At 39.8% G+C, this 26,984-nt stretch overlaps 1 protein-coding gene across 3 annotated transcripts in view; it reads right to left on the bottom strand.

The window, feature by feature from the left end:
- The window catches only part of CSMD3 (CUB and Sushi multiple domains 3), a 796,263-nt gene that overhangs the window by 426,986 nt on the left and 342,293 nt on the right, over window positions 1-26,984 (bottom strand). For all 3 annotated transcript variants that reach the window (XM_075141259.1, XM_075141260.1, XM_075141261.1), the window contains one exon: window positions 3,866-3,987. In XM_075141259.1, coding sequence (XP_074997360.1) covers window positions 3,866-3,987 — 122 coding nt within the window. The remainder of the gene's footprint in view (window positions 1-3,865; window positions 3,988-26,984) is intronic.

Raw genomic sequence — 26,984 nt, 5'->3', positions numbered from 1 at the left:
TCCTTCAGCTGCTGTTGCACAGCATTTTTTATCCTTTCTTAAATATGTTATCACAGAGGTGCCACCAGCTTGCCTGATTTGCTTAGCTGTGTCCTGTAGTGGGTCTGTTTTAGAGCCAGCTAGAACTGGCTCTGTCCAACACGGGGGCACCTCCTGATCAGGTCTCACAGAAGTCACCCCTGCAGCCTCCTGCTACCAAAACGTTACCATGTAAACACAATATGTAAGTACTAATCAAATCAAACTGAGTCATGCGTGCACTGAAATATTTTACTGAACCAGCAGAGGTTCAACCTCAGAATTCTGGTTCAGCCCTGAATATTAAAACTGGGTGTATGCTTATATATTTTTATCAATCAGGGCCTGGAACAGTTTTCACGCTATGCTAATATGCTATTTTGTAGTATTTATAGTTTCAGAAAAAAATCCAATATAAAATAACTTTTTAAAAACCTTTTATTTGAACTATTGCAGGCATGACCTCTGATTAAAGAGGGGCTTTATTTTGTTTTCATTAGAACAGGAATTTATACACATGGAATAAATAACTTCATCTCCTAAGTGTTTTAAGAGAAAGGAAAACAAGCCTAACAACTGCACCTCCCCAGTACAAGAGAGATATGCAGCTACTGGAAGATTCTGTCTGAACATCAGGAAACAGTTTTTCACTGTGAGGGTGATTAACCACTAGCACTGGTTGCCCAGAGAGGTTGTGGAGTCATCATCCTTGGAGATGTTCAAAGACCCTGTCTGGGCAACTGCCTCTAGGTGGCCCTGCTTGAGCAGGGGAGTTCAGCTAGATGATCTCGAGAGATCTGTTCCAACCTCAAACATTCTGTAATTGTGAACCACACTGACAACCAGAGACAAAGCATTTGTTCACTTCTTAATTTTGTGCACTCAGCTTTACATTCAAAGTTCCTTAAAAGTAGAAACTGGAAATTTGTAAGAAAAATAATAGTGAGGAATAATGTTTTTGAATGCTCCAGTGAAAAATACTTTTGTTCGAAACAAAGTTCTGAGGTTTTGAAGATAACACTACATCTCCATGTTGAGCAATGGCGGGGAGAGAGGAAGAAGGCAGCATTAAGACACAAATACCTCTGCCTGAGTGCAATCCTTAACACTCTTCAAGTCATTAATATCTTAACCCTGCAGTCACCTGTGATTTGCCAGTAGGTACATACCAGTTTGTGAGCTTAAAGTTTTGCTTCTACCATTGGTAGAATGTATAAAATCTTATTTGGCTTTTTTATGTAGACATGCCCTTGCTGCATTTAAGAAAGTGTCCTGGTTTCGGCTGGAACAGAGTTAAATTTCTCCCTAGTGCTGTGTTTTGGATGTAGTATGAGAAGAATGTTGATAGCACACTGATGTTTTCAGTTGTTGCTAAGCACCCTGCTAGTCAAAGACATTCAGCTTACATGCTCTATGAAGTGCTGGGAGGGAGCATAGCCAGGAAAGCTGGCCCAGCTGGCCAACAGAGTATTCCATACCATGCGACGTCATGCTCAGTATATGAATGGTAGGTGTGTTCCAGGAAGGAGCGATTGCTACTTAGTTATCGGTGAGCAGGTGGTGAGCAATTGCATTGTGCATCATTCACTTTGTGTATTCCATTATTATTATTATTATTATTATTATTATTATTATTATTATTATTATTATTATTTCTTTTCCTGTTCCATTAAACTGTCTTTATCTCAATCCACAAATTTTTAGGTTTGTTTTGGTTTTTTTCCTCCCGATTCTTGCCCCCATCCCACTGCGGGAGGAGGGAGTGAGCAAGCAGCTGCGTGGTGTTTGGCTGCCTGCAGGTTAAACCATGACAGAAAGGAAACCGTTTTATGCAAAATATGGTGTCCTGGTTTCGGCTGGGATAGGGTTAAATTTCTTCCTAGTGCTGTGTTTTGGATTTAGTATGAGGAGAATGTTGATAACACACTGATGTTTTCAGTTGTTGCTAAGTGCCCTCCTAGTCCAAGGACAGCTCCCGTGCCTACTGACTGAGCTAGGTACACGAGATGGGAGGGAACATAATCAGGACAGCCAGCCCAGCTGGCTAATGGGGTATTCCATACCATGTGACGTCATGCTCAGTATATGAAGGGTAGGCGTGATCCAGGAAGTGCCGATCGCTACTTGGTTATCGGTCAGCGCGGGTGGTGAGCAATTGCATTGTGCATCACTCATTTTGTATATTCTATCATTATTTATTATTTCCCTTTTCTGTTCTATTAAACTGTCTTTATCTCAACCAATGAGTTTTTCTTACTCTTACCCTTCCGATTCTCTCCCCGTCCCACTGGGGGAGGTGGGGGGAGTGAGTGAGCTGCTGCGTGGTATTTGGCTGCCTGCCAGGTTAAACCATGACATATGGCCAAAAATGTCTTACATTCATTCTATACAGCAGCTCAGTGGTGGTTTTCGAGCCATTTAAAGCACTTGCTCAAAGTGTAAGAGCTACGTTTAATGTCCTCAAACAATATGAAATTAAATTCTATCCACTGCCACATTTGACAGAACTTTCTCTTAGAAACTCTAGATGTGCGCAGATTTCCTCTTGCTCTCTAACAGTTTTTGATTAAAGAAATAAAAATATGAAGCTTCTTTGGGCCAGAGAAATGGATCTTAACTATTACTTTTGAACTTTGTGTCCATCTGTGGGACAGAGACTGTATCATCTTTAAAGGACTCTTGACACATTTCTGATGATCTATAAATCGGATGAATCGGATTAGCAGTCCTTGGAACAAGGGTAAAACAATCAACCAACCGTCCCTTCCCCCGCAAACACATCTACCGTCTTCATTATGAATATTCTAATCACTTGATTAAATATCCTTTTTTCTTCTTCCAAAGTGGAACATGAGGATGGCTTCCACACAGGACTTTGTAAGATTAGAGAGAGAAATGCACCAATGTAGCTAAATGGCTTCTGAAATGTAATCAGGTTTTCACTGAGTTCTCTGGCTTCCTGGTAATAAACTCAGGTGTAAAGGGGTAGGCTTTCTAGGCTTCTTTGATCAATTAATGGAGTGTGATGCAGATGGCAATATAAGACAGAAATTAGGAGGTAGAATATATCCCTGTAGCAGCAAACACAGATGTTGATAGTACTTTATAAAACATTCCTGAGCTGTACATCTAATTTTTGTTTTATTACATCTAAACAAGTCCATTACACTCAGTTCAGTTAAAATGATACACCTGAAAACAGAATATAGCCATTGCTGCCCGGTGCCTAGCTCTTGAATTTAAAGGCAACTGGTGTCATAACTTAACTTTATTGCTTTTCTTTGACTCATCTGGCATTATCAGAACTCTTAGTACTTTTGGTTTAAAGTGTAGGTATAAAGTATATAGGATTTTAATACAGTGGTTCAGACAATGAAGTAGATTACACAACTTTAGAACAGTCCTTCATGAAGTGAAAATGAATTCATGAACTTCAGTGATTTCTCACATAGACTATGTGAGACCATGATATAAAGGCCAAAATGATATAAACAGTCTTACACACAAAACAACTCTACTGATTATAATACAATACTAGTGGACCCATGACATTGCTTCATACCATTGGGTGGTTGCTTCTGGGAATTCATTTAGAGAAGCACATAAAAACATGATGACATCTACTTGGCATACAAAAGGCAAAACTCTCTTAGGGGAAACAACAGGTTTTAACATCTGTCCATACCCATCTAATATCAGCCATTTCTTAGAAATGTCTGCAATGCACCAAGTACAGCAGCTGGACTGTAGAGGTAAATCATATTAGTGAAAAATGTCATGGTCTACGTATATGTATGCTTTTGTTTTTTTTTTTTTTTTAAAAGCAAAGCCAGAATTTTAAACTTACCTTATTAGTATTGATAGCTGTGATGACCCACACACATTGAGCATTGCTGTCATATTGGAATGGAAAATTGGGTGATGTGAAAGTGCCTCCAGGTCCCTGAAGATTGGATCCGCAAGTCTTGACTGCAAAAAGAAAGCTTACCTTTCAGTTCACATACAAAATACACATAGCAGATTCATAAACCAAGCTGTAACTTATATTAATCAAGATGTGAAGGATTAAAATACCATTGACCAAAAATAGAACCACCTCATACAAGATAATAGAATATTCATGTTTAGTTACTCTGACAAAGTAAAATAGACTTTCTCTTGTGTCCAAGCTTATAAATTTAAAAAAAAAAAATTAATGTATTTGGAGTAAAAAGAGTAACTACAGTAAAAGAAACTGCTCTATTTTTAAAAGAACACTTCAGGAAGTAATTTATGTCATTACCTTCGCTAATGTCTTGAAAGACAAGAGTTTATATAGTAAAACACAAAGATCACTTTTATCACTGTGCATTTTTTTGTGTATATGTATTGTTGTATGGCATGTCAACATTTTTTCTCTTGTAACCACTGTCCAACCCATTGAACCAATGGCTGAGGCACTGAAAACTTTAACGGAAACTTGTAAAAGTTAGACTTACACAAAATAGTGTTATCTATTTTTGAAGACTACAAAGGGCATTATTTACAAATCAAAGTCTGTATGGTTATTTACAGTAGCATATCTTAAATAAAACAAACTGATATCCTTATTTACTGTAGGTTGGATCTCATATCACAAATAACTCAAAGGACATAAACTGTGTCCTTTCTGCTTGAGAATTACATTTTTAAGGCACTAAATTCATAGTCTGCTGAAGCCAATTAAAGTTTTATTGTTGGTTCCTTGATATTTAGATCTTTGCTGAATGCACTATTGGTTAACTTTCCCTGTATGAAGCTGTAGAACTGACAAGCAACCTCAACTAAACATGAGTTTATCCTATTTCTCCAGCGATTATTACGACACCACAAATAAACTGCAGAGTTAAAAAATTGTTTCCTCTGTATTCTAACAGACCATCTTGCTTAATTGAATAAAAAAAATCACACTAATATATGTGAAATTACCATACAGTTGTATTGCACTTTCACAAAGCGTGCTTATTTGATCAATACTGAACACAGGAGGATTCAGCTGCTGCTGGATGAAGACTTGCTCCTTCCCTCCCATTAGCCTCTAGAAAGAATGTCACTATTTCCACCCAACCTGCACCATTTTTACCCCTCAGAGAAGCAATACTCTGGTGAAGAGTCTGTTCAAAGCCATTACCAGAAGCCTGAAAACAAGGAGAGAGGCGGGAGATGAGAGGAAGTCTCCTCATTTATGATCAGTAACTGAAGCCATTGAGGTCATGAGTGAGACTAATGCCAAGCACAGTTTTTCATCTATGTTTTTAATAAGAAATTGTATGACTCTTGCAGCTCATATCTGAGTGTGGGAAGAAAGTCAGGAGGGGGAAAACAGTGAGTGTTTTAGACACAATCTGCTGCTCCATCTGAACATGTGAGTCCATCCTTTGGGGCAGAGTTGGGATGTAAAGCACATCTCCTTTGCGTGTATGGTTCATTATTATTCAGCAAGAATTTGCTTTCTTTTTTGGAACTGATCTAAAGGATGACTTAGATTACTATTCCTATGCAGATAATTCATGTGTTTGAAGATTAGTTCTGATTGTGCTTCTGAATATTTTGTGCAGTATTTGGAAATACATAAGCATAGAGACACAGATGTCTAGTATCTTCAAAAACAAACATTAAATTTATACTAACAACTTATGGTCACAGATGTGTATTGAACCCACTCAATAACTTTACTTACTGTCCTGGTTTCGGCTGGGGTAGGGTTAAATTTCTTCCTAGTGCTGTGTTTTGGATTTAGTACGAGGAGAATGTTGATAACACACTGATGTTTTCAGTTGTTGCTAAGTGCCCTCCTAGTCCAAGGACAGCTCCCGTGCCTACTGACTGAGCTAGGTACACAAGATGGGAGGGAACATAATCAGGACAGCCAGCCCAGCTGGCTAATGGGGTATTCCATACCATGTGACGTCATGCTCAGTATATGAAGGGTAGGCGTGATCCAGGAAGTACCGATCGCTACTTGGTTATCGGTCAGCGCGGGTGGTGAGCAATTGCATTGTGCATCACTAATTTTGTATATTTTATCATTATCATTATTATTTTCCTTTTCTTTCCCTGTTCTATTAAACTGTCTTTATCTCAACCCACGAGTTTTTTCTCACTCTTACCCTTCCGATTCTCTCCCCGTCCCGCTGGGGGTGGGGGGAGTGAGTGAGCGGCTGCGTGGTATTTGGCTGCCTGCCAGGTTAAACCGCGACAGTCCTTTTTGGCGCCCAACGTGGGGCTCGAAGGGTTGAGATAACGACACATCTGACCCGAACGGGTTAAAACAAATTTGTTATAAGCATTCATTATATCAATTTAGTACTCGATGTTCACAATGTTGATTTATTTGCTCTCAGAGTTTTTGGATCTGTTCTTGCAGTTGTGGTATATAGCACCTTACTGGCTGTCTATACTGCTGATTATCAGTTTTTATGTGGAGTTGGTCATCTCTGGGAAATGGATTAAGGTCATTGCTTTGCTATACTGTGTGACCTGGCTTTATGTTATGATAAAATTATTGGTCACGAGCCTGTACTCAGCACTGCCATCATTCCTGTTCTTCAGGAGCTATCTTTTGGAAACTATTAATAATTACACTTTTTACGTCTTCACCTCAGAGGATGAATTTAGGGGGGAGACAGGATGGGACACTTTCTCCCACTTGTTCACCTTCCCCTCCATATCTTCAGAAACTCCTTTTTCTTCTATCCTCTTCATGAAGACGTCTACAATATTCCCTGAGAATTTTGAATATCCTTGGGATGTTCAAACGAGCATGTTCATATTGCTATGTCTTCTGAATGTGGTTCAGCCCTTGTTTAGAGTTAAACAACTCTTCAGGAATACTGTCCAGAGATCAACCCCAGCAACAGATACAGTGACTACTCAAACCCCCACGACAGGCACTGTAGCTCCTTCAACCCGCACGGCAACCACTGTGGCTACTCAAACCCCTGCGACAGGCACTGTGGCTACTTCAACCCCCACAACAACCACTATGGCTACTCAGACCCCGGCAACAGTCACTACAGTTACCCCAACCCCCGCAACAGGCAGGGTTGTTACCCCAACCCCCGCAACTGCAGCTACCCAAACCCTCGCGACGGGTACTACAGCTGAACCAGGGACATCACGAGGAGGGGAGGAGGAAGAGGAAGAACTCATAAACGAGACGGAAACCACCCGATCCTTATCCCTGAATGAGTTGCGAGATATGCGGAAAGATTTCGGCCGTCGTCCAGGCGAGCATATTGTTACCTGGCTGCTCCGATGCTGGGATAATGGGGCCAGTAGCCTGGAATTAGAGGGGAAGGAGGCCAAACAACTGGGATCCCTTGCTAGGGAAGCAGGTATTGACAAAGCAATTGGAAAAGGGACACAGGTCCTCAGCCTCTGGAGGCGACCGCTGTCAGGCGTAAAGGAAAGGTATCCCTTCAAGGAAGATGTTATATATCGCCTAGGCAAATGGACCACTATGGAGAGAGGTGTCCAGTACCTGAGAGAACTAGGCGTGCTGGAGGTGGTTTATAGTGACCTGGATGACCCCCTAACACCCAAAGATCCAGATGACGTCCAGTGCACGCGACCCATGTGGCGGAAGTGGTTGGTACTGAAGCACAGCTCCTCCTGGCACCCCGACTGCCAGTGCTGGGCTGGATGTTCAAAGGGAGCGTTCCCTCTACACATCATGTAACCGATGCTACGTGGAGTAAGTGGGTCGCACTGATCACACAACGGGCCCGAATAGGAAACCCCAGTCGCCCAGGAATCTTGGAGGTGATCACGAACTGGCCAGAAGGCAAAGATTTTGACATATCCACAGAGGAGGAGGTGATACGTGCTGAAGAAACCCCACTGTATAATAAACTACCAGAAAACGAGAAGCAATATGCCCTGTTCACTGATGGGTCCTGTCGCCTTGTGGGAAAACATCGGAGATGGAAAGCTGCTGTATGGAGTCCTATACGCCAAGTTGCAGAAACTGCTGAAGGAGAAGGTGAATCGAGCCAGTTTGCAGAGGTGAAAGCCATCCAGCTGGCCTTGGACATTGCTGAACGAGAAAAATGGCCAGTACTTTATCTCTATACTGACTCATGGATGGTGGCAAATGCCCTGTGGGGGTGGTTGCAGCAATGGAAGCAGAACAACTGGCAGCGCAGAGGTAAACCCATCTGGGCTGCCGCGTTGTGGCAAGATATTGCTGCCCGGGTAGAGAACCTGACTGTAAAAGTACGTCACGTAGATGCTCACGTACCCAAGAGTCGGGCTACTGAGGAACATCAAAATAACGAGCAGGTGGACCAGGCTGCAAAGATTGAAGTGGCTCAGGTGGATTTGGACTGGCAACATAAGGGTGAACTATTTATAGCTCGGTGGGCCCATGACGCGTCAGGCCATCAAGGAAGAGATGCAACATATAGATGGGCTCATGATCGAGGGGTGGACTTGACCATGGACGCTATTGCACAGGTTATCCATGAGTGTGAAACATGCGCTGCAATCAAACAAGCCAAGCGAGTAAAGCCTCTTTGGTATGGGGGACGATGGTTGAAATATAAATATGGGGAGGCCTGGCAGATTGATTATATCACACTCCCACAAACCCGGCACGGCAAGCGCTATGTGCTCACCATGGTGGAAGCAACCACCGGCTGGCTAGAAACATACCCTGTGCCCCATGCCACTGCCCGGAACACCATCCTGGGCCTTGAAAAGCAAGTCCTGTGGCGACATGGCACCCCAGAAAGAATTGAGTCAGACAACGGGACTCACTTCCGAAACGCCCTCATAGACACCTGGGCCAAAGAGCATGGCATTGAGTGGGTCTATCACATCCCCTACCATGCACCAGCCTCTGGGAAAATCGAACGATACAATGGACTGCCAAAAACTACGCTGAGAGCAATGGGTGGTGGGACATTCAAACATTGGGACACACATTTAGCAAAGGCCACCTGGTTAGTCAATACCAGGGGATCTGCCAATCGAGCTGGCCCTGCCCAATCAAGACTCTTACGTACTGTAGATGGAGATAAAGTCCCTGTCGTGCATATGAGAAATATGCTGGGGAAGACAGTCTGGGTTACTCCTGCCTCTGGCAAGGGAAAACCCATCCGTGGGATTGCTTTTGCTCAAGGACCTGGGTACACTTGGTGGGTGATGCGAAAGGATGGGGAGGTCCGGTGTGTACCTCAAGGGGATTTGATTTTGGGTGAAAATAGCCAATGAACTGAATTTTGATGTCAACTGTTACATGATATTGTATGTCATTATTTCTATGATATAGCAGTGGTATAGCAGTGAAAATCACCCAGATTAGTGAAGAATGAACTAACTCCAATGAAATCGAGCAAAGTGCAACGATGATAGAACTGGACGAGCGCAGCAGTACCGAAATGAGAACTGGCTTCAGGATGCAACGGCCCAACACCGCACACCATCTCTTCGGCCCTGAAAGACTGTTATAACAAATGGAGCCCAAAGTCATGGACTAAATGAACTCAGTGGACATTTTAGAGGGATAGTCCATAGACCGAGGGAATGATATCTGTGCGTGCATATATATATATGTGTGTATATATAAAGAAAGATAGTGGTGGTTAATTGAAATGTATTAAAAAAGATGTGAGACCTAAGCACGACGTAAATGGTATGGAATAAGGGGTAGATACTGTCCTGGTTTCGGCTGGGATAGGGTTAAATTTCTTCCTAGTGCTGTGTTTTGGATTTAGTACGAGGAGAATGTTGATAACACACTGATGTTTTCAGTTGTTGCTAAGTGCCCTCCTAGTCCAAGGACAGCTCCCGTGCCTACTGACTGAGCTAGGTACACAAGATGGGAGGGAACATAATCAGGACAGCCAGCCCAGCTGGCTAATGGGGTATTCCATACCATGTGACGTCATGCTCAGTATATGAAGGGTAGGCGTGATCCAGGAAGTACCGATCGCTACTTGGTTATCGGTCAGCGCGGGTGGTGAGCAATTGCATTGTGCATCACTAATTTTGTATATTTTATCATTATCATTATTATTTTCCTTTTCTTTCCCTGTTCTATTAAACTGTCTTTATCTCAACCCACAAGTTTTTTCTCACTCTTACCCTTCCGATTCTCTCCCCGTCCCGCTGGGGGTGGGGGGAGTGAGTGAGCGGCTGCGTGGTATTTGGCTGCCTGCCAGGTTAAACCGCGACGCTTACACAATGACAGTAGTAACAGTTCAGTAAAATACAAACATGAGACCGACAAAATTTGACCCTTAATATTTTTCATAAAATAGGGATTTCACTACACCTCTCTAGAAGCAAATTACAACACACCAATATGTATGATCTACTATTTAGAGTTAATATGGTTTTTATATTTCTAAGTCACTAGCTTTATTTGAAGAGAAAATTTAAATTTTCTTATGGTACCAGATCTGATTTCAGACACATTTGTAAACACAGAAAAAAGATCATCAATTCATTTTACATGTAACAGACAAAAACAACTCATAAGACTTCACTGTCCTCTAGGTATGGAATCAGCTCTTGGTGGGAGACAGAAATCAGTAAATTGGTGGAAACCTTTTGCCATTTCAATACTCCAATCTGCTATTCAGAAATTATGATGAGTTTTCTTATTAACTTCAGAGATTCACATGAATTTTATATTTGAGATGAATATGAAGAAAGAAAAAAAAAATGATCAGTATGGCAAATAATTTAGCTAAGCAAAAATGATACATACAGAGATGCAATTATGAAGTTTGCACAAAAATGTGTAGGATAGCAACTCTGTAGTCATAACTGGTGAGTATCTGAAAACTAATATGATCAAAAGTGGGAAGGGAGAAATATTCCTTATGGAGTATGATTTCTTTTCTGACCTATATAATATATTTTGAATAGCTGAAATTTAACCTCTCTCTCTATATTTAATTTATTTAAAATAAATAGAGAACCATGGTAGTTAATGGAGCTTCACAGATCCATAGGAGACAAAAATCTGATGTATCAGTTTAAAATCAAGTATCATTTTTTAAATTAAAAAGTCTCTGGTGTCAGTAAAGATTTTTCCTTTGTAAAATATATATCCTTGTCTCACACACTTAAAACGTCTAACTTTCTGAGGTGTCTACTTCTCAATTTCCCTTGTAATTACAAAAGACTTTCTGAAAGATAGAAACTTATCCTACCAATGCATACGTGTGCTTTCTCACTGCCAGAGAAAATGTGAAAACCACAAAGTTAACACAAGCCTACATTGAGAAATCATGGATAACAATTATGCATATGGAAGTATGTCATATAAACTCTAAAGGAGAATAAACTTTAGCAAAAACAATTAACTATGATCACATATAAAACTCAATAGAGAGAAAATATTAAAGAAGATAATTTTCTTCTTGCAAACCTTAATACTGGAGGTAGTACAGATAACACTCAAATAAACAGAGATTTTTTTGTTGTATAAATATGTACAAACCTCCATCAAAAAATCTACCATCACCACCAAAACTGTGAAAGCATAAGAAGCAATGCATTATCCTGAGAACAAAGATAAACAAGGGATACCTTCAGTATGGGGAAGCTGATTAAAGATATGCAGTCTATTTAAAAAAATATAATCACTGTCTGAGTGTGTGCAAAAGGTTCAGCTGTGTGTGTAAAGCAAGAAAGTTCAGCTTGTTAGAGTTTCATGGAAAATTTTCTAAGTTAAAAGATAAAGTAAGAATTTAATTGGATTTTCAGAAAGCTATTAGCAAGGCCACTCACCGAGAAGAGTCTAAATAGCAAGAAGAGAAAACCAATTAAGCAATTGGAAAAAGATAAAATAATGAACTCAGGTAGTAACAGAATATTTTTCACTGAATCAATATAAAGGCATTTTCATCACAGTTCTTATATACAGAATATAAAAAAAACCCATATATATGTGTGTATATATATGCATAGATGCAGAGAACGGATTTGTATATTAATTGCAGAAAAGTGCAAATTTAGCATACCACTTAATGCATTAAAGTCTTACCAGCTAGCGAGTAGTCAAAACTTTTTCAATTTTTCCTTAAAGATTCAAATAAAGAAAGAAAAGTGATCTTAAAACTTTTTTTTTTTTTCAGTGAACCACTTGGTTTACTGAACTTTTCTAGTCACTAACATTTGCAAAATTTAGCCTTTAAAAATTTCCAAAAAAAGTCTTTCTATTCCTGATAACTCCTACCTGCAAATATGTGTTCATTGTGAAAATAATTAGCAGATAATAGTAAAATTTTGATAAAAACTTGAGCTTTTTTAGATTTAACTAGGTTGTGAAAACTAGAAGCTCACTATTAGCAAAGTAATGAGTGTATTTTGGCTATACCTTACTTCAAAAGAGTAAAAGGAGATATTTTAAAAGTTTAGTTTTATCTCCTTTAAGTTGCAAAGAAAAAGGAAAATTCTTTAAAAAAAAATTAATCTGTTTACATCTGAAAGCTGCTGCTATTCAGAAATGGTTTCTGGATACTACATGAGTTTATTCAGATAGCATGTCTCACAGTAAATTTTGTCATTGCTATTGCTCACACTGTATAGCAATGACATTTCAGAATAATAAGAATACAGTATAGAATTCAAAAAAATAAATCTAAGTAGTTTATTAAGAGCATATGGAACAAGAAACAGATCCCAATATTGCCAAAAAAAATTTCACTGAAATTTTCAGATTAAGAAGGTCTTTCATTTTTTTGTTTGCTTAGGTGGAGCTGGGCAGCACCAGGAAGGGCTGTTGGTGCCCTCAGAGTCCTGAGAAAATCTCTTAGCTAACAGTTTTAGCACATTAGGTTTCAGCAAAAGTCATCTCTGTGTCACTGCCTGCCCAGAACACGGTTCACAGTGATAATTAAAGAGGAAAGGGTTTCTTTTAATGATCCAATTCAGGATAACGAACAAAGCTATTTGTCTTTTTTTTTTTCTTTTTCTTATTTTTTCCACTATGCTCAAGTGTACAAGAATCTGAAGCTAAATAAGGCTGATGATCTGGAATAGTATCACTTTAGATGAAGGACACTCTCTAAAGATCCAGAATGCACTTCAAGATAGACACAGGTCTCTTAGAAAGACATTTTTGTGGCCCTGAAGGAAAGTTTCAAAACGTGAACTAAACCAGTGGTCTCCAAAGTGGGGTGCGTGCACCTCAGGGGCTGTGCAAGATATTCCACTGTGGTGGAGGAAGAAAGTATTAGAACTTCCATGGTACATGTACATAACTTATAAATAAATAAACATATACTGAGGAGGTGTGCTCAGAAATTTTTCACTGGTATAGGTGCTTGATCAAAAAAGTTTGGAGACCACTGAACTAAACATATGACAATGAAGTTCTGTCCCATTCTAATAAATGCATAAAAAAGATGTCATGAACATAGACACTTTTAATGTAGTATTTAACAAGGCATGGAAATTTTTAATAAAATATTACACTTGAAGTCTAATTGTAGAAATTTAACTGTTATATTTTTAAAATATTGTTAAATATTTTACTAGCACTTCTTTACTGGCAATGCGTTATGTAAGAAGCAGAGCTAACAGCACCTCCTGTGACTACTATACAATTAGTCAAAGCTACTATAAACTTGGTTCACTGCCTGACTAATCACCATCAAGAAGATGGCAACTTACAATCAGACCAATAAAGTGTTCAGATACCAAAAGTGCAAGTTTAGAGAGAAATTCACCGCTAAGGTGCCTGTGAGTTCACTGGTAGCCATATATTTCCCAGAAACACTGAAAATTTTTTTTTCTATATATTTTCCAATGCTATCATGACTGAGATGAACATCTTTGTAGAAATCTCATATCAAAACTTTTTTCAGAATTTAGAAACTGCAAATCCCCCAACAGAACAAATTCAGTAGTTGGATTCAGAGCACATTTAACACACCAAAAGCACTTTTGTTTAAAGGCTGGTCACAGTGGGAAAAGAAAGAGCTGATTTGCTAGCATTCTGTCTTAAAAGTTTATAATGTAAGAAAAAAATTACAGAGAATTTACCCCTAAAAACTCTGCTGTTAGGTAGTACTTATTAGAAAAAGAACACAAAAAATATCAAGTTTGTATTAGTAGAATACGATAGAAAAGGAAGATTCTTTTGGTAGAATATTATTTTTCTAGGGTAACTTCTCTTAGGAGCAAATCTGAATTAATTCCGTCACTAATTCCCACATTTCTCTTGAGATTTCTGGGCATTTGTTTTGGTTTATAGGACACACAAGAACACTGCAGCAAGACCTATTCATTTAGTGCCTCCAAATTGTAACTCTTCCTGCCCTCCTTATATCGGGCAAAGCTCTGCCATCTGAAACGGAAAGGGATGATTAGCTACAAAGGCACAATTGACTATTACTCTTCAGAAGAAAAACCTACAATTTGTGAAAAGATATTGAGTTACCTGAAATAAAATCTTGAGATGTAGGCCACAATAGATTAAATGGCATTCAACTGGTAGAATTTATTCAATACTGTGCAAGTTATGCACAGACTAAACAAACTGAACAGAAATACTAATTGTATACAAGTAATTCTCTTGCTTTATTAATATGTTGAACTCAAGAGCTTAATGCCAACATAATGCTTTTTCTTCTCACTAGTATCAAGTAACTATGAATTTTACCTAAGAGTCATTGAAGAGTGAACAGAATGCAGTTCATTTTTATAAGACTGCAAAACATTAGAGTACCAATATATAATTCTAATCTGAAAATAAATAAATAAAATACATATTTCAGAAAATTCTTTCTCTGGAAATTTTTACAATCTCTGCTACTTTCTTAAGTGCTGGACAGAATTATGCTTTGGGTAAGTCTTTTGGAGAGTTTTTTGGTTTGTTTTTTTTCAAAGTTGTATCATTTATATTTCCTGTGAATTTTTGAGATGGAAATTTGAAGACAAAGAAATGTAGAAAAGCAGACATACACCCTCTTGACTACAAGGGATGAGCCCTTTCTCTACCTACCTATCTACCTATTTGAACAGCTCTCCACTGCTTGTCTCAGTACTTTATATTAGAAGAATGGAATTTTTATTGAAATGAAATCAGACACAAAATGCTGCAGGTGTGATATTTTCACCTAACAATGTCACATTATACTGACAGTCAAAGATAAGGAGAAACAGAAAAAGAAGGAAAAAAGAGGACATCAAAGGACTTAATAAGGTTAAAAAAATAGAGCATATTTTGAATGAGCTTTCCACATTTTTCTTTTAGGGAAAAAAAACCATTTTTATTAACATAAATTGGGTTAGATATCTGAGATATCACCTCTCAGTTAGTACTTAGCATCAACCTTTTAGAAAAATAATTATGGCAATCAAAAATTATTGTTTTGCAAAGCAGGAAGAAAAAAATTTTGGAGAAGAAAAGATCTAGTTAAGAGTTTTATACTCTGCCCAAGAAATTCCAAGTAAATTTAGAAAAATTTTCTAGTTTTGTGAAAAGATAAGTACAGCAGAATCTTTCAACTTTATTGAGGAGAAACAGCTATTACTGTTAATGTTGGTACAGGCAGAGGACAACTTGTAGCTTTCTCATGGAATTGCACCTGTTAAGTATTGAAATTCCTTAAACTACAGTACCCTCTTTAAAGATGTTCTACATTTCAGCTTAGAAAAATTCTACCCAAGTTATTGGAGTGTATGTAATTCTCTCTATACAAGGATAGGATTCCTCCTTTATGTATAAAAACAAAGTAATGTTAGCTACCTTAACTAGGAAGGTGAGCAGTCAGACAGCTGTACACTTCATATATTTTTCCAATGCAAGGGCTACTCCCATCAACTTGGTATCATGTCTGTGCAGATTTTTGGAGTAACTTTTTCCTCTCAGCTCTCTTGTTTCCCTTATATTCCCAGCTCTCTGACTTTCAGATGCTCCAAGTTCTTTGTTCTCTCTTTTCTTATTTTCTTTAGACAATACCCTAATTCAGGGTTTTTTTTCATAAGTTATTAGGTTTGATTATTGGTTTTCAAAATTTCTGTTGGTACTCATAGGTGCTCAGGTCTTTCGGACATGAGATCATATTATATACAGAATAGTTTGCTATGTCTATCTAAAAAAAAACCCCAATAAAATACCAGTATTTATATATTTTAATGAATATAGAAGCTGTCACAGTATGCTGGGTTTTAATCTTATTTACAAAGACTGGAATACATTTAATTATAACCCTGTAATTTTTTCCTTAAGTTTTTTAGATAGTGGCTCTTTAGGTGATGTCTTGGAAACTAGATTAATTAATAAGCAGAACTGAAATAAGTAATGGTAAGTTCTGGATCTTCACATATGGGAATGTACATACAGGTAAAACTTAACATACATTACTAGGCATATAAAGGTAGATAACACCTAGAAAACAGGATTTTATTATATTTACAAGCCCACTGAGCAATCAGGAATATATTATATTGCCTTTATGAAGAACTACAGTTAATGCATATTCTACATATTACTAATTTACAATACGTCACAAAACCGTATCACATTTCAGTAAAAAAATATTTTCACATCTACCAAAACTTCTACTTAAAGATTTAAAAATCATTTATAAAGACTAATTATTTCAGTTTCATAATACCTCTGTGAGTGGAAAGGCATGTAACTTTTGCAGAAAGAATATAGAATCATAGAATCATTAAGGTTGGAAAAGACCTCTAAGATCATCAAGTCCAACCGTCAACCCAACACCACCATGCCCACTAAACCATGTCCCTAAGGGCCTCATCTACACATCTTTTAAATACTTCCAGGGATGGTGACTCAACCACTTCCCTGAGCAGCCTGTTCCAAGGCCTGACCACTCTTACAGTAAAGAAATTTCTCCTAATGTCCAATCTAAACCTCCCTTGGCGCAACTTGAGGCCATTTCCTCTCGTCCTATCGCTTGTTACTTGGGAGAAGAGACCAACACCTCGCTACAACCTCCTTTCAGGTAGTTGTAGAGAGCAATGAGGTCTCCCCTGAGCCTTCTTTTCTCCAGACTAAACAGTCCCAGTTCCCTCAGCCGCTCCTCATAAGACTTGTGCTCCAGGCCCTTCACCAGCTTCGTTGCCCTTCTTTGGACACGCTCCAGCAACGTCCATGTCCTTCTTGTAGTGAGGGGCCCAAAACTGAACACAGGATTCGAGGTGCGGCCTCACCAGTGCTGAGTACAGGGGCACGATCACCTCCTTCCTCCTGCTGGCCACACTATTTCTGACACAAGCCAGGATGCTGTTGGCCTTCTTGGCCACCTGGGCACACTGCCGGCTCATGCTCAGCAGGCTGTCAACCAGCACCCCCAGGTCCTTTTCCTCTGGGCAGCTTTCCAGCCACTCTTCCCCAAGCCTGTAGCGTTGCCTGGGGTTGTTGTGACCCAAGTGCAGGACCCGGCACTTGGCCTTGTTGAACCTCATACAGTTGGCCTCAGCCCATCGATCCAGCCTGTCCAGGTCCCTCTGCAGAGCCTTCCTACCCTCCAGCAGATCAATATTCCCGCCCAACTTGGTGTCATCCGCAAACTTACTGAGGGAGCACTCGATCCCCTCATCCAGATCATTGATAAAGATATTGAACAAGACTGGCCCCAAAATGGAGCCCTGGGGAACACCGCTCGTGACCAGCCACCAACTGGATTTAACTCCGTTCACCACAACTCTCTGGGCTCGGCCATCCAGCCAGTTTTTTACCCAGCGAAGAGTGCACCTGTCTAAGCCGTGAGCCACCAGTTTCTCTAGGAGAATGCTGTGGGAGACAGTGTCAAAGGCTTTACTGAAGTCCAGGTAGACCACATCCACAGCCTTTCCCTCATCCACTAGGTGGGTCCCCTGCTCATAGAAGGAGATCAGGTTGGTCAAGCAGGACCTGCCTTCCATGAACTCGTGCTGGCTGGGCCTGATCCCCTGGTTGTCCCGCACATGGCTCGTGAGCGCCCTCAAAACGAACCGCTCCATAAGCTTCTCTGGCACCGAGGTCAGGGTGACCGGCCTGTAGTTCCCCGGATCCTCCTTCCGGCCCTTCTTGTAGATGGGCGTCACATTGGCAAGCCTCCAGTCGTTCGGGACCTCCCCAGTTAACCAGGACTGCTGATAAGTGATGAACAGTGGCTTGGCAAGCTCCTCTGCCAGCTCCCTCAGTACACTCGGGTGGATCCCATCCGTCCCCATAGACTTGTGAGCATCCAGGTGGCATAGCAGGTCGTTAACTGCTTCCTCTTGGATTATGGGGTGTTTATTCTGCTCTCCGCCCCCATCTTCCAGCTCAGGGGGCTGAGTACCCTGAGGATAACTGCTCTGACTATTAAAGACTGAGGCAAAGAAGGCATTAAGTACCTCAGCCTTTTCCTCGTCCTTGGTGGCAATGTTCCCCCCTGCATCCAAAAAAGAATGGAGATTCTCTTTCGATCTCTTTTTGTCGTTAATATATTTGTAAAAACATTTTTTGTTGTCTCTCACGACAGTGGCCAGATTGCATTCTAGCTGGGCTTTTGTCTTTCTAATTTCCTCTCTGCATGACCTAATGAGATCCCTGTACTCTTCTTGAGTTGCCTGCTCCTTCTTCCAAAAGTGGTAAACTCTCCATTTTTTCCTGAGTCCCAGCATAAGCTCCCTGTTCAGCCTGGCCGGTCATCTTCCCCGCCTGTTCTTAGGGCACATTGGGACAGCCTGCTCCTCCACCTTTAAGACTTCCTTCTTGAAGAATGTCCAGTCTTACTCAACCCCTTTGCCCTTCAGGACTCTCTCCCAAGGGTCTCTCTCAATCAGTGTCCTGATCAGGCCAAAGTCTGCCCTTCGGAAGTCTATGGTAGCGGTTTTGCTGACTCCCCTCCTTACTTCACCAAGAATAGCGAATTCTATCATTTCATGGTCCCTAAGCCCAAGTCGGCCTCCGACCACCACATCTCCCACGAGTCCTTCTCTGTTTGTAAACAGCAGGTCAAGCAAGGCATCTCCCCTGGTAGGCTCACTTACCAGCGGTGTCAGGAAGTTATCTTCCACACACTCCAGGAACCTCCTAGACTGTTTCCTCTCTGCCGTGTTGTACTTCCAGCAGATGTCCGGTAAGTTGAAGTCCCCCACAAGAACAAGGGCTAGAAATTGTGAGACTTCTACCAGCTGCTTGTAGAATGCTTCATCTGCCTCTTCACCCGGTCTATAACGGACTCCCAGCAGGATATCTGCCTTGTTGGCCTTCCCCCTCATCCTTACCCATAAGCACTTGACCTTATCATCACAATTGTTGAGCTCTAGACAATTGAAACACTCCCTCTCCTTCCTTGCCTGTCTCTTCTGAAGTGCTTAAAGCGACCCATTGCAGCAGTCCAATCATGAAAGTCATCCCACCGTGTTTCTGTGATGGTGACTAAGTCATAGCTATCCCAATGCACAATGGCTTCCAGCTCCTCTGTTTGCTGTCCATGCTGCATGCATTGGTGTAAATGCACTTGAGCTGAGCTATCAATTTCACCCCCAACATTGGCATGCCACCCCCAGGCTCATCTCTAGTGAGTCTGGATTTACTCCCTTCCCCCTTTGAACCTAGTTTAAAGCCCTCTCGATGAGCCCCGCCAACTCATGAGTGAGAATCCTTTTCCCCCTGTGAGACAGCTGAACTCCATCTGTCACCAGCAGGCCCAGTGCTGTGTAAAACTCCCCATGATCAAAAAAGCCAAAATTCCGCCAATGCAATCAGCCTCTGAGCCACATGTTAATCAGGTGTGTTTTCCTATTCCTTTCAGTATTCTTCCCTGCCACTGAAGGGATTGAGGAAAACACTACCTGTGCTCCTGATCCTTCAGCCAATTGCCCCAGTGCCCTGAAGTCCTTTTTCATTGCTTTTGGACTTCTCTCTGCAACTTCTCTCATCATTGCCAGCCTGTATAATCAACAGCGGGTAATAATCAGAAGGCCAGACCAGACCAGGGAGTTTGTTAGTAATGTCTCTAAACCAGGCCTCAGGGAGGCAGCAGACTTCTCTGTGGGATGGGTCTGGTCGGCATATTGGGCCCTCTGTTCCCCTCAGAAGGGAATCGCCTACGACAATCACCCTCCCTTTTTTTCTTAGCAGAGGCAGTCATAATGCGTGGGGCTGACTAACTCATCCTAGACAACCCCCTGGAAGGACCTTCACCTACACCCTCATTTGCCTGGCCCTCAAGTTCCAGGGCCCCGTATCTGTTGTGTAAGGACAACTGGGAAGGTGAGGGAGGCCGGGCGGGGATTCGCCTGGCACCCCGAGCAGGGACCTGTTTCCATTCCCCCCCCCGTCTCTTAGGTCCCCTCCTTCTGCCTGGTGGCAAGAGGGTAGGGGATCCTCTGCTTCTTGTGGAGCCTCCATCTACTGACCTTGCCTCAGGGATGGTAGGGTGTGGCTCCACCAATCTATCTCCCTCTCACACTCCCTGATACTCCTTAACCTTTCCACTTCCTCTTTCACCTCTGCCACCAGGCTGAGTAGATCATCCACCTGGTCACACCACACACAGGTGCACTGAAAAAATTATTGACTGTTTTCAGATGATCTAAATTTTGGTTGAGTTCCTTAATCCTTGTTTACTCTTTACTGAGCACCTCATAAGCCTACCACTAGACGATAGAGAACACCAGGACAGGTGCACTTTAAGACATCTGATAATGGCCCCAGGTCACATAATAATTCAATGACAAGCCCAGAATTCCTCCTTCCAGGCTCCTGCTTTAATTATTAGGTCACCCATCTTCCGGCACTGCTTGGGGATACTATATTCTCAGGAGAATATCTGTTTAAAACATCTCTGTGTCTCTATTTAAATAATCTCTAGAGTTATGGAAATTATACATTCAGTATCAGGTACCTATCCTAACCCTTATCCAAATCCAGATTATTTCCTACAGTATATCACTTGAATTTTGCCTAGACTACTTTAAGTCTTTAAAGTTAATTATTTTAGCTTTCCTTCAAGGAGAAAGCATCCTCCTCCCCACATATACAGACATAACTTTGCCATACCCAGGCATACCATATAACGGGATGTAGTTCCTGGAATAACTTGTTAAAATATTTTGAAGAGCATCAACAAACTATCAATGACCAGTAGGGAAAACAAATTACTGACATTTACCATGCCAAATATTAAATTTTCATTTTAATTTTTTTTCACTAGATTTGACAGAGACGAGAGCGTCTCATGTGAAGAAAATCTCCCAGAAGAGTGGAACATATTAATCTCCCTTTATGGGAAATCCAGACTCCTTATTCTGAATTTTTAAATTCTATCCTATTCTTTATTTCTTGTGGCCTTATTTTTTTTTCATTATAATCTCTTTCCTAAAAAAAAATTTCAGTTACAAACCAATTACACCACTTGCATGTGTCACCATATCTATACATGTGGAACAACAAACCTGTTTAAAATAGTCATATGTCCACCTCAGAACCAGACATACTTTCTAACTTTGGGACAACCTTCCTGTATCTCCATTTATTCTCTCTCTGCCACAGTTGCTAACACCTTAAATGTGATGATAATAATTTCTTGTTTCTTGATAAAAGTGTAAAAATTTCTTGACTTTCTTAGTCATGCTTGAGTCCTAAGAAGCACTAACACCCCCTCTCCAAATTAAAAAAAAAAAAAGGCAATTCAAGTAATAGATTATATTTGGCTAAAACTATGTTAATTCTTCCACTCAGTATTGACTATTGAATAGTAAAAGATTTATGTGGACATCACGTAATAATAAAATATGTAGCCATAGCCTCTGATTCATAATAATATTTTGAGGTTTTGTGTAATGTGATAACATTAACTATCTAGCTCAGTTTTAATACCTAGTTCTTACATGGGACTTTTTAGATCTTATGGGCATTTGTAAAGAATTTCCACAACTCAGTTCTCATTTTTCTCATTGTGCAGCCATGCAAAGGGGAGTTGGGCATATAAACCGGGCCTCCTAGATAATAAATACTGGAACAGTCCATATTGTTTAGTAAAAACCTTGTTCCAGTCTGCCTGCAGAAGTCAATAAACTTAATTTGACATATTTTTAAAGTTTTACAACCACATAGCTATAGCAATTATATTCTCACTGACTCGTGGGTTTTTACTTTGACACCTATGTCTTTACAGAAGTATTGCAAAACCATTTAAATTATATTTTATACATTCCCATTTAAAATATATTCTTCAAGTGATGGTACAATACCAGAATCATTTAGTCTTTGAATTTAGGACATCATTTATATGTTTCACCTCTCTGAGGTGTTACTTAAATCTATGTTTGCCTAACATTACAATGAGATATGGCATTTACGTCAACATGCAAGAAGCAGCAGATACAGATTTTTTACAGATAGTTTTCTCCAGTCCTGTTTAAGTTAGTCATTCACAATGTACAAACCACAAAATAACAGCAATGAGTTTTTGGTGACCATTGCTTTAAAGTAAATTGAAAATATGGAGGTTTTGAGGAGTCTTCCCAAATTTTCCGTTTAAGTAGCTGTTACATCTATTCACAATTACTTATCATTCCAATTAAAAAAGGGAATATTTTTCATGTTGCATCTCATTAGTTAAGACACTGGATGATATTTAAGCTACTTGAATGTAAACCTTTCTTCAAAGTTCTTTTGCAATATAACGTAGTAGATTTCTTTAACTTCAGAAATCTGCAATGCATAACAGTAGGAATATTCAAGGGTAACAGTCATATCCATGTTTAAAAGCCTGAAGATGGCAATTTTAAATAAAACTATCTTCTTATGCTTGAAGAGTTCAGTTTCTCTGCCAATACAAACAGTAGTATGTTTAGCTTGCTAACAGTGTTTCAGTTAGTTCCGCATTAATAAGACATACTACGCACTGCAGTTTCAATTCTTGACATGACTCTAAACAAACTTAAAATCATAAATAATTAGGAAGTACAGGCTTTTATCATTTAAGATTTAAGCATACACTTTATTCTTCACTCTTTGTTTAGGAAAAATAGAACTCTTCTGTACTTCTGTATTGCAGTACAGCTCATTTAATTTTGGTTTTGTTTCTGAAAGAGAATGTAGGACTGCATGTCCTAATGTTTATTTCATGTGAACTATTCCTATGACTTCAATATGCAAGTAGAAAAATGGTAAAGAAAAAAGAAAAAAAAGAAAAAAGAAAAAATGCTTAAAAGAGGACAACATTTTACTTGTGAAGAGGTCAAAACTGTCTAAGCAACTTGTCATGGCCTATAATATGAAAATCAATTTGTGTTGAAAACTTAGTATAGACTTATTTAATTTGTAGTCATTGCCAACAGACAGAAAATAACCAGTACAATCAATACTGTCTTGGTATCTGATCAGGCTTGGAGGGAAATGGTAAAGCTTTGGTGTTCTAACTGGGGAAAAAAAAATAATCTCTCTTATTTTTTCTGCTGATCTTTACTGAGGATGGAAGATGCTATAGCAGAGTTTTCCCTACATTAACTACCTTCTGGGAATGGTAAGAGGATCAGCTAATATCAGAGAATTTATCAATCTTTCTGTTCCTTTGTAATTCTTCTGCCAGATAACCAGTCTTACAGTACTATAATCAAAACAATATATGGGCCCATAATGGAATTTTTTCCCCTCTAGCAAATGGCAAAATGTTATCTTTCAGCCTCTCTTCACCCATTGTCATAATTCTCACATTACCTTGGAGAATTAACAAATGCAAATGAGCAGGGTAAAATAAAAATGCCAGTAAATGGTGCCTGTGAACTGGGGACTGAATCATGGGATGAAAGGATAGGATGGAGTGCCTGTGAAGTCAAATGTCTATCACTGCTTCTAGAATATGAGGCAATATACCGTTTCACTAGATCTAATGAGTCTTTGTTAGTTTAAAGAGATTTTTCTTCTTCTCACTACATGTCAAATTTTAAAAAGTTAGAAGAAAGTTCTTCACAAATAACTTAACACACACAAAGAAAGAAATTATTATACTTCTATAATTCTTCTTCAGAAGAATTTCCTTAAACATCTTAATGTGATTCACTGATAATTGCCTGTACCTGGGAAGATGTAGTCATTCTACATGTGCAAAAGTGAATTAATACTGAATTAATACTAAAAGTATATTGAATTTGTTAAAATGACAATAGCAACCGCGTATTTTATATCAATCAGCACCACTGAATTGCCTAAGAATAAAAACGTAATTGATGACTGTAAGATAATGTGATGAATATCTAATACCAAACTATACAAGGAATAGTCTCCCTAATAAAAGGGTTAGATTTCACACCATAATCAAATTTTACAATGACAGATTTTCTCTCCATTTTACACAACTAGCAGAAAACATCACTACATTTTTCTTTCAGCTTTGAAAACATTTACAATAATCTGTAACATTAATATAATCTAAAATTTGCTGTCCACTACTGGGACCCTGCATATGCCTTCTTTTCGCACTCCTAGGGGCTCAGTTGACTTTGCTTAAAGGCAGCTTTGATGTGGTGCAGATGTGAACTGGGATCAGCCTGCTGGAAAGTGTGTGTGACAAAGAGCTATGGTAAGCCCTGTTAGTCCTCACTCTACTCAGGAGCTGCATTTGACAGCTCAGACACATGGTCCTTGCCTGAGCTACTTTGTAATGTGCCAATGCATGCAGTTTGAGAAACAATCAAGACCAGGACTCCATGCTTAGTCAAAGAGTTATGATCTCATTGGAATTATATAAACGCAGTGTGATAGCTCACGACTGGAGTACTGCAATGGATGGTTACAAGCTATTCAGGAAATGGAGAAAGGGTAGAAGAGGAGTGGTTGGTCTCTATGTAAAAGAGGGTTGAGTACATGGAGTTTATCAATGACAAGAGGACAGTTCTCTAGAGAGCCTTTGTTCCAAATTCGGCGAGATCTCCATCAGAGGAGATCTCATGGCAGGTATCTGCTACAGACTACCTGATCAGGACCAACCCTTCCCCAAATAACTCACAGAAGCTTTGGGTCTGCAGGCCCTCATTCTCCTAGGGGACTTCAACTACCCTGACATTCACTAGGAAAGCAGCACTGTGATGCAAAAGCAATCTGGCAGATTTCCGTACTGAACTTTGGACAATTTCCTAACACAGTTGCAGAATGTGCCACAGGATGCTGCCTTTTTAGACTTACTGTTTAAAAATAAAAAAGATTTATTTGGAGTCATGACCCTCAATGTTGGCCTTTGCCGCAATGACCATAGCATCATAGAGTTTAAGATCCTAAAGGGCATGAGAAAGACAAGTAGCAGAATAAAGACTAGACTTCACAAGTCCAGTCCAACTGGACCAACCTGGTTGCCTCCTATGATGAAAAAACACATTCAGTGGATGAGAGGAGAGCTATAGACATAATTTACCTTGAATTTAGGAAGATGTCTGACAGTGTCCTTCAACACCTTCTTCACAAACTCATAAAACATATTTGGGACAGAAAAACCACAAAATGTTTGGAAAACTAGCTATGCTGCAGAGTTCAAAGGATGGTGGTTAAAAGGCTCAAAGTCAAACTAGCAGACTGTTATGAATGGAGTTCCTCATGGAATGGGTCAGCATTCAATATCTTTAAAACTGATTTGAATGATGGGATTGGATGCACACTCACCAAGTTTGCAGAGGAAGGAGAGGTAGTTGCACCGGAAGAAAGAGCCACTATAGAGAGTGGACTGGAAGACTGGGCCAACAAGAATTACATGAGTTTTAGCAAGGATAAAGTCCTACACATGGGATAAAATAAGCCCCAGAAGCAGCGCAGATGAGGGCTGACTGTCTTGGGAGCAGTTCTGCTGAAAGGCACCTGGGGGCCTTGGTGGACAGGAAACTGAACAAATCCCAGCAATGTGCCCTGGCAGCAAAGCAGACAAACTGTCCTGGGTTGTATCAGTAAGAATAGAGCCAGCAGATAAAAGGGTGTGATTATTCAGCCCTACTCAGTACTTGTTAGGCCACATACAGAATACTGTCCATTTGTGGTTCCTCTAGGTTAAGAGAGACATTGAGAAATTGAAAAGGGTCCAGTGGAAGACCACCAAGAAGACTGGAGAACTTGACAGATGGAAAAAGATTGAAGGAACTGGGTTTGTTCGACCTAGAGATCAGAACCCTCCAGGCGGAATCTAATCGCAGTCCTTTGCTGTCTAAAAGGTAGTTATAGAAAACATCCCTCTTCACAGGGATGCATGGATACAGAATAAAAGCTAAGAGGCACAAGTTTCTTCAGGAGAAATTCCATCTGGGTATAAGAAAAAAATTCTCCCTTGTAAGAATTATTAAACATTGGAATAGGTTGTTGAGAGAAGTGGTAGAATCTCCCTCACCGGAAGTAGTGAAGACTTAGTTTGAGACAGCCATGGATTACCTGATCTAAGGCCTTCCTTGCAACAGGAGATCAGATGATGTCCTTTTCCAGCCTAGACTTCTCTGATTCTTAATCAATGTCTCAATGTCAAAAGGAAAGAATAACTGAATGGGGTTTCACAGAGGTTTGTCCTGGGTCAGGTTCATTCAGTATTTTCATTAACACCTTGAACAGCAGAATGAAGTGCTTACTTATTAAATCTGTATTTAACAAAGAGCTGGGAAGGACTGTGAATATGTTAGCAAACATAATTAGAATTAAAAATGAGAAATTGAAGAAATGACATTAAAATAGGATGCAATTCAGTAGAGACAAGTATAGGGCAAAGCACAAAAGCAGGAATAACCAATTCACAAATACAGTATAAAAAGCAAGTCATTTGGCAGCAAGTCTTCAGGGGTTACAGTAGCTCAGAAACATAACCTGAGTAAAAAATATCCTACTGTTAAGAAAAGACAATGCAACTGGAATATATGCATATAGTTATCGGTAGAAAAAATGTGTGAAAATGAGATAAATAATTCCTCCTCTCCACTGAGTGCTGGGAAAGCCCCTTCTAAAATACGAAGCCCATTTTTAGAAACTATATTTTAAGAAAGACATGGACCTGTTGGGAAAATGATGA

This window comes from Calonectris borealis, chromosome 2 (assembly GCF_964195595.1).
Source record: "Calonectris borealis chromosome 2, bCalBor7.hap1.2, whole genome shotgun sequence".
In the NCBI taxonomy this organism is placed as follows: Eukaryota; Metazoa; Chordata; class Aves; order Procellariiformes; family Procellariidae; genus Calonectris; species Calonectris borealis.
Note: the sequence above shows the minus strand (reverse complement) of the source record. Positions and strands in the feature narration are given on the sequence as shown.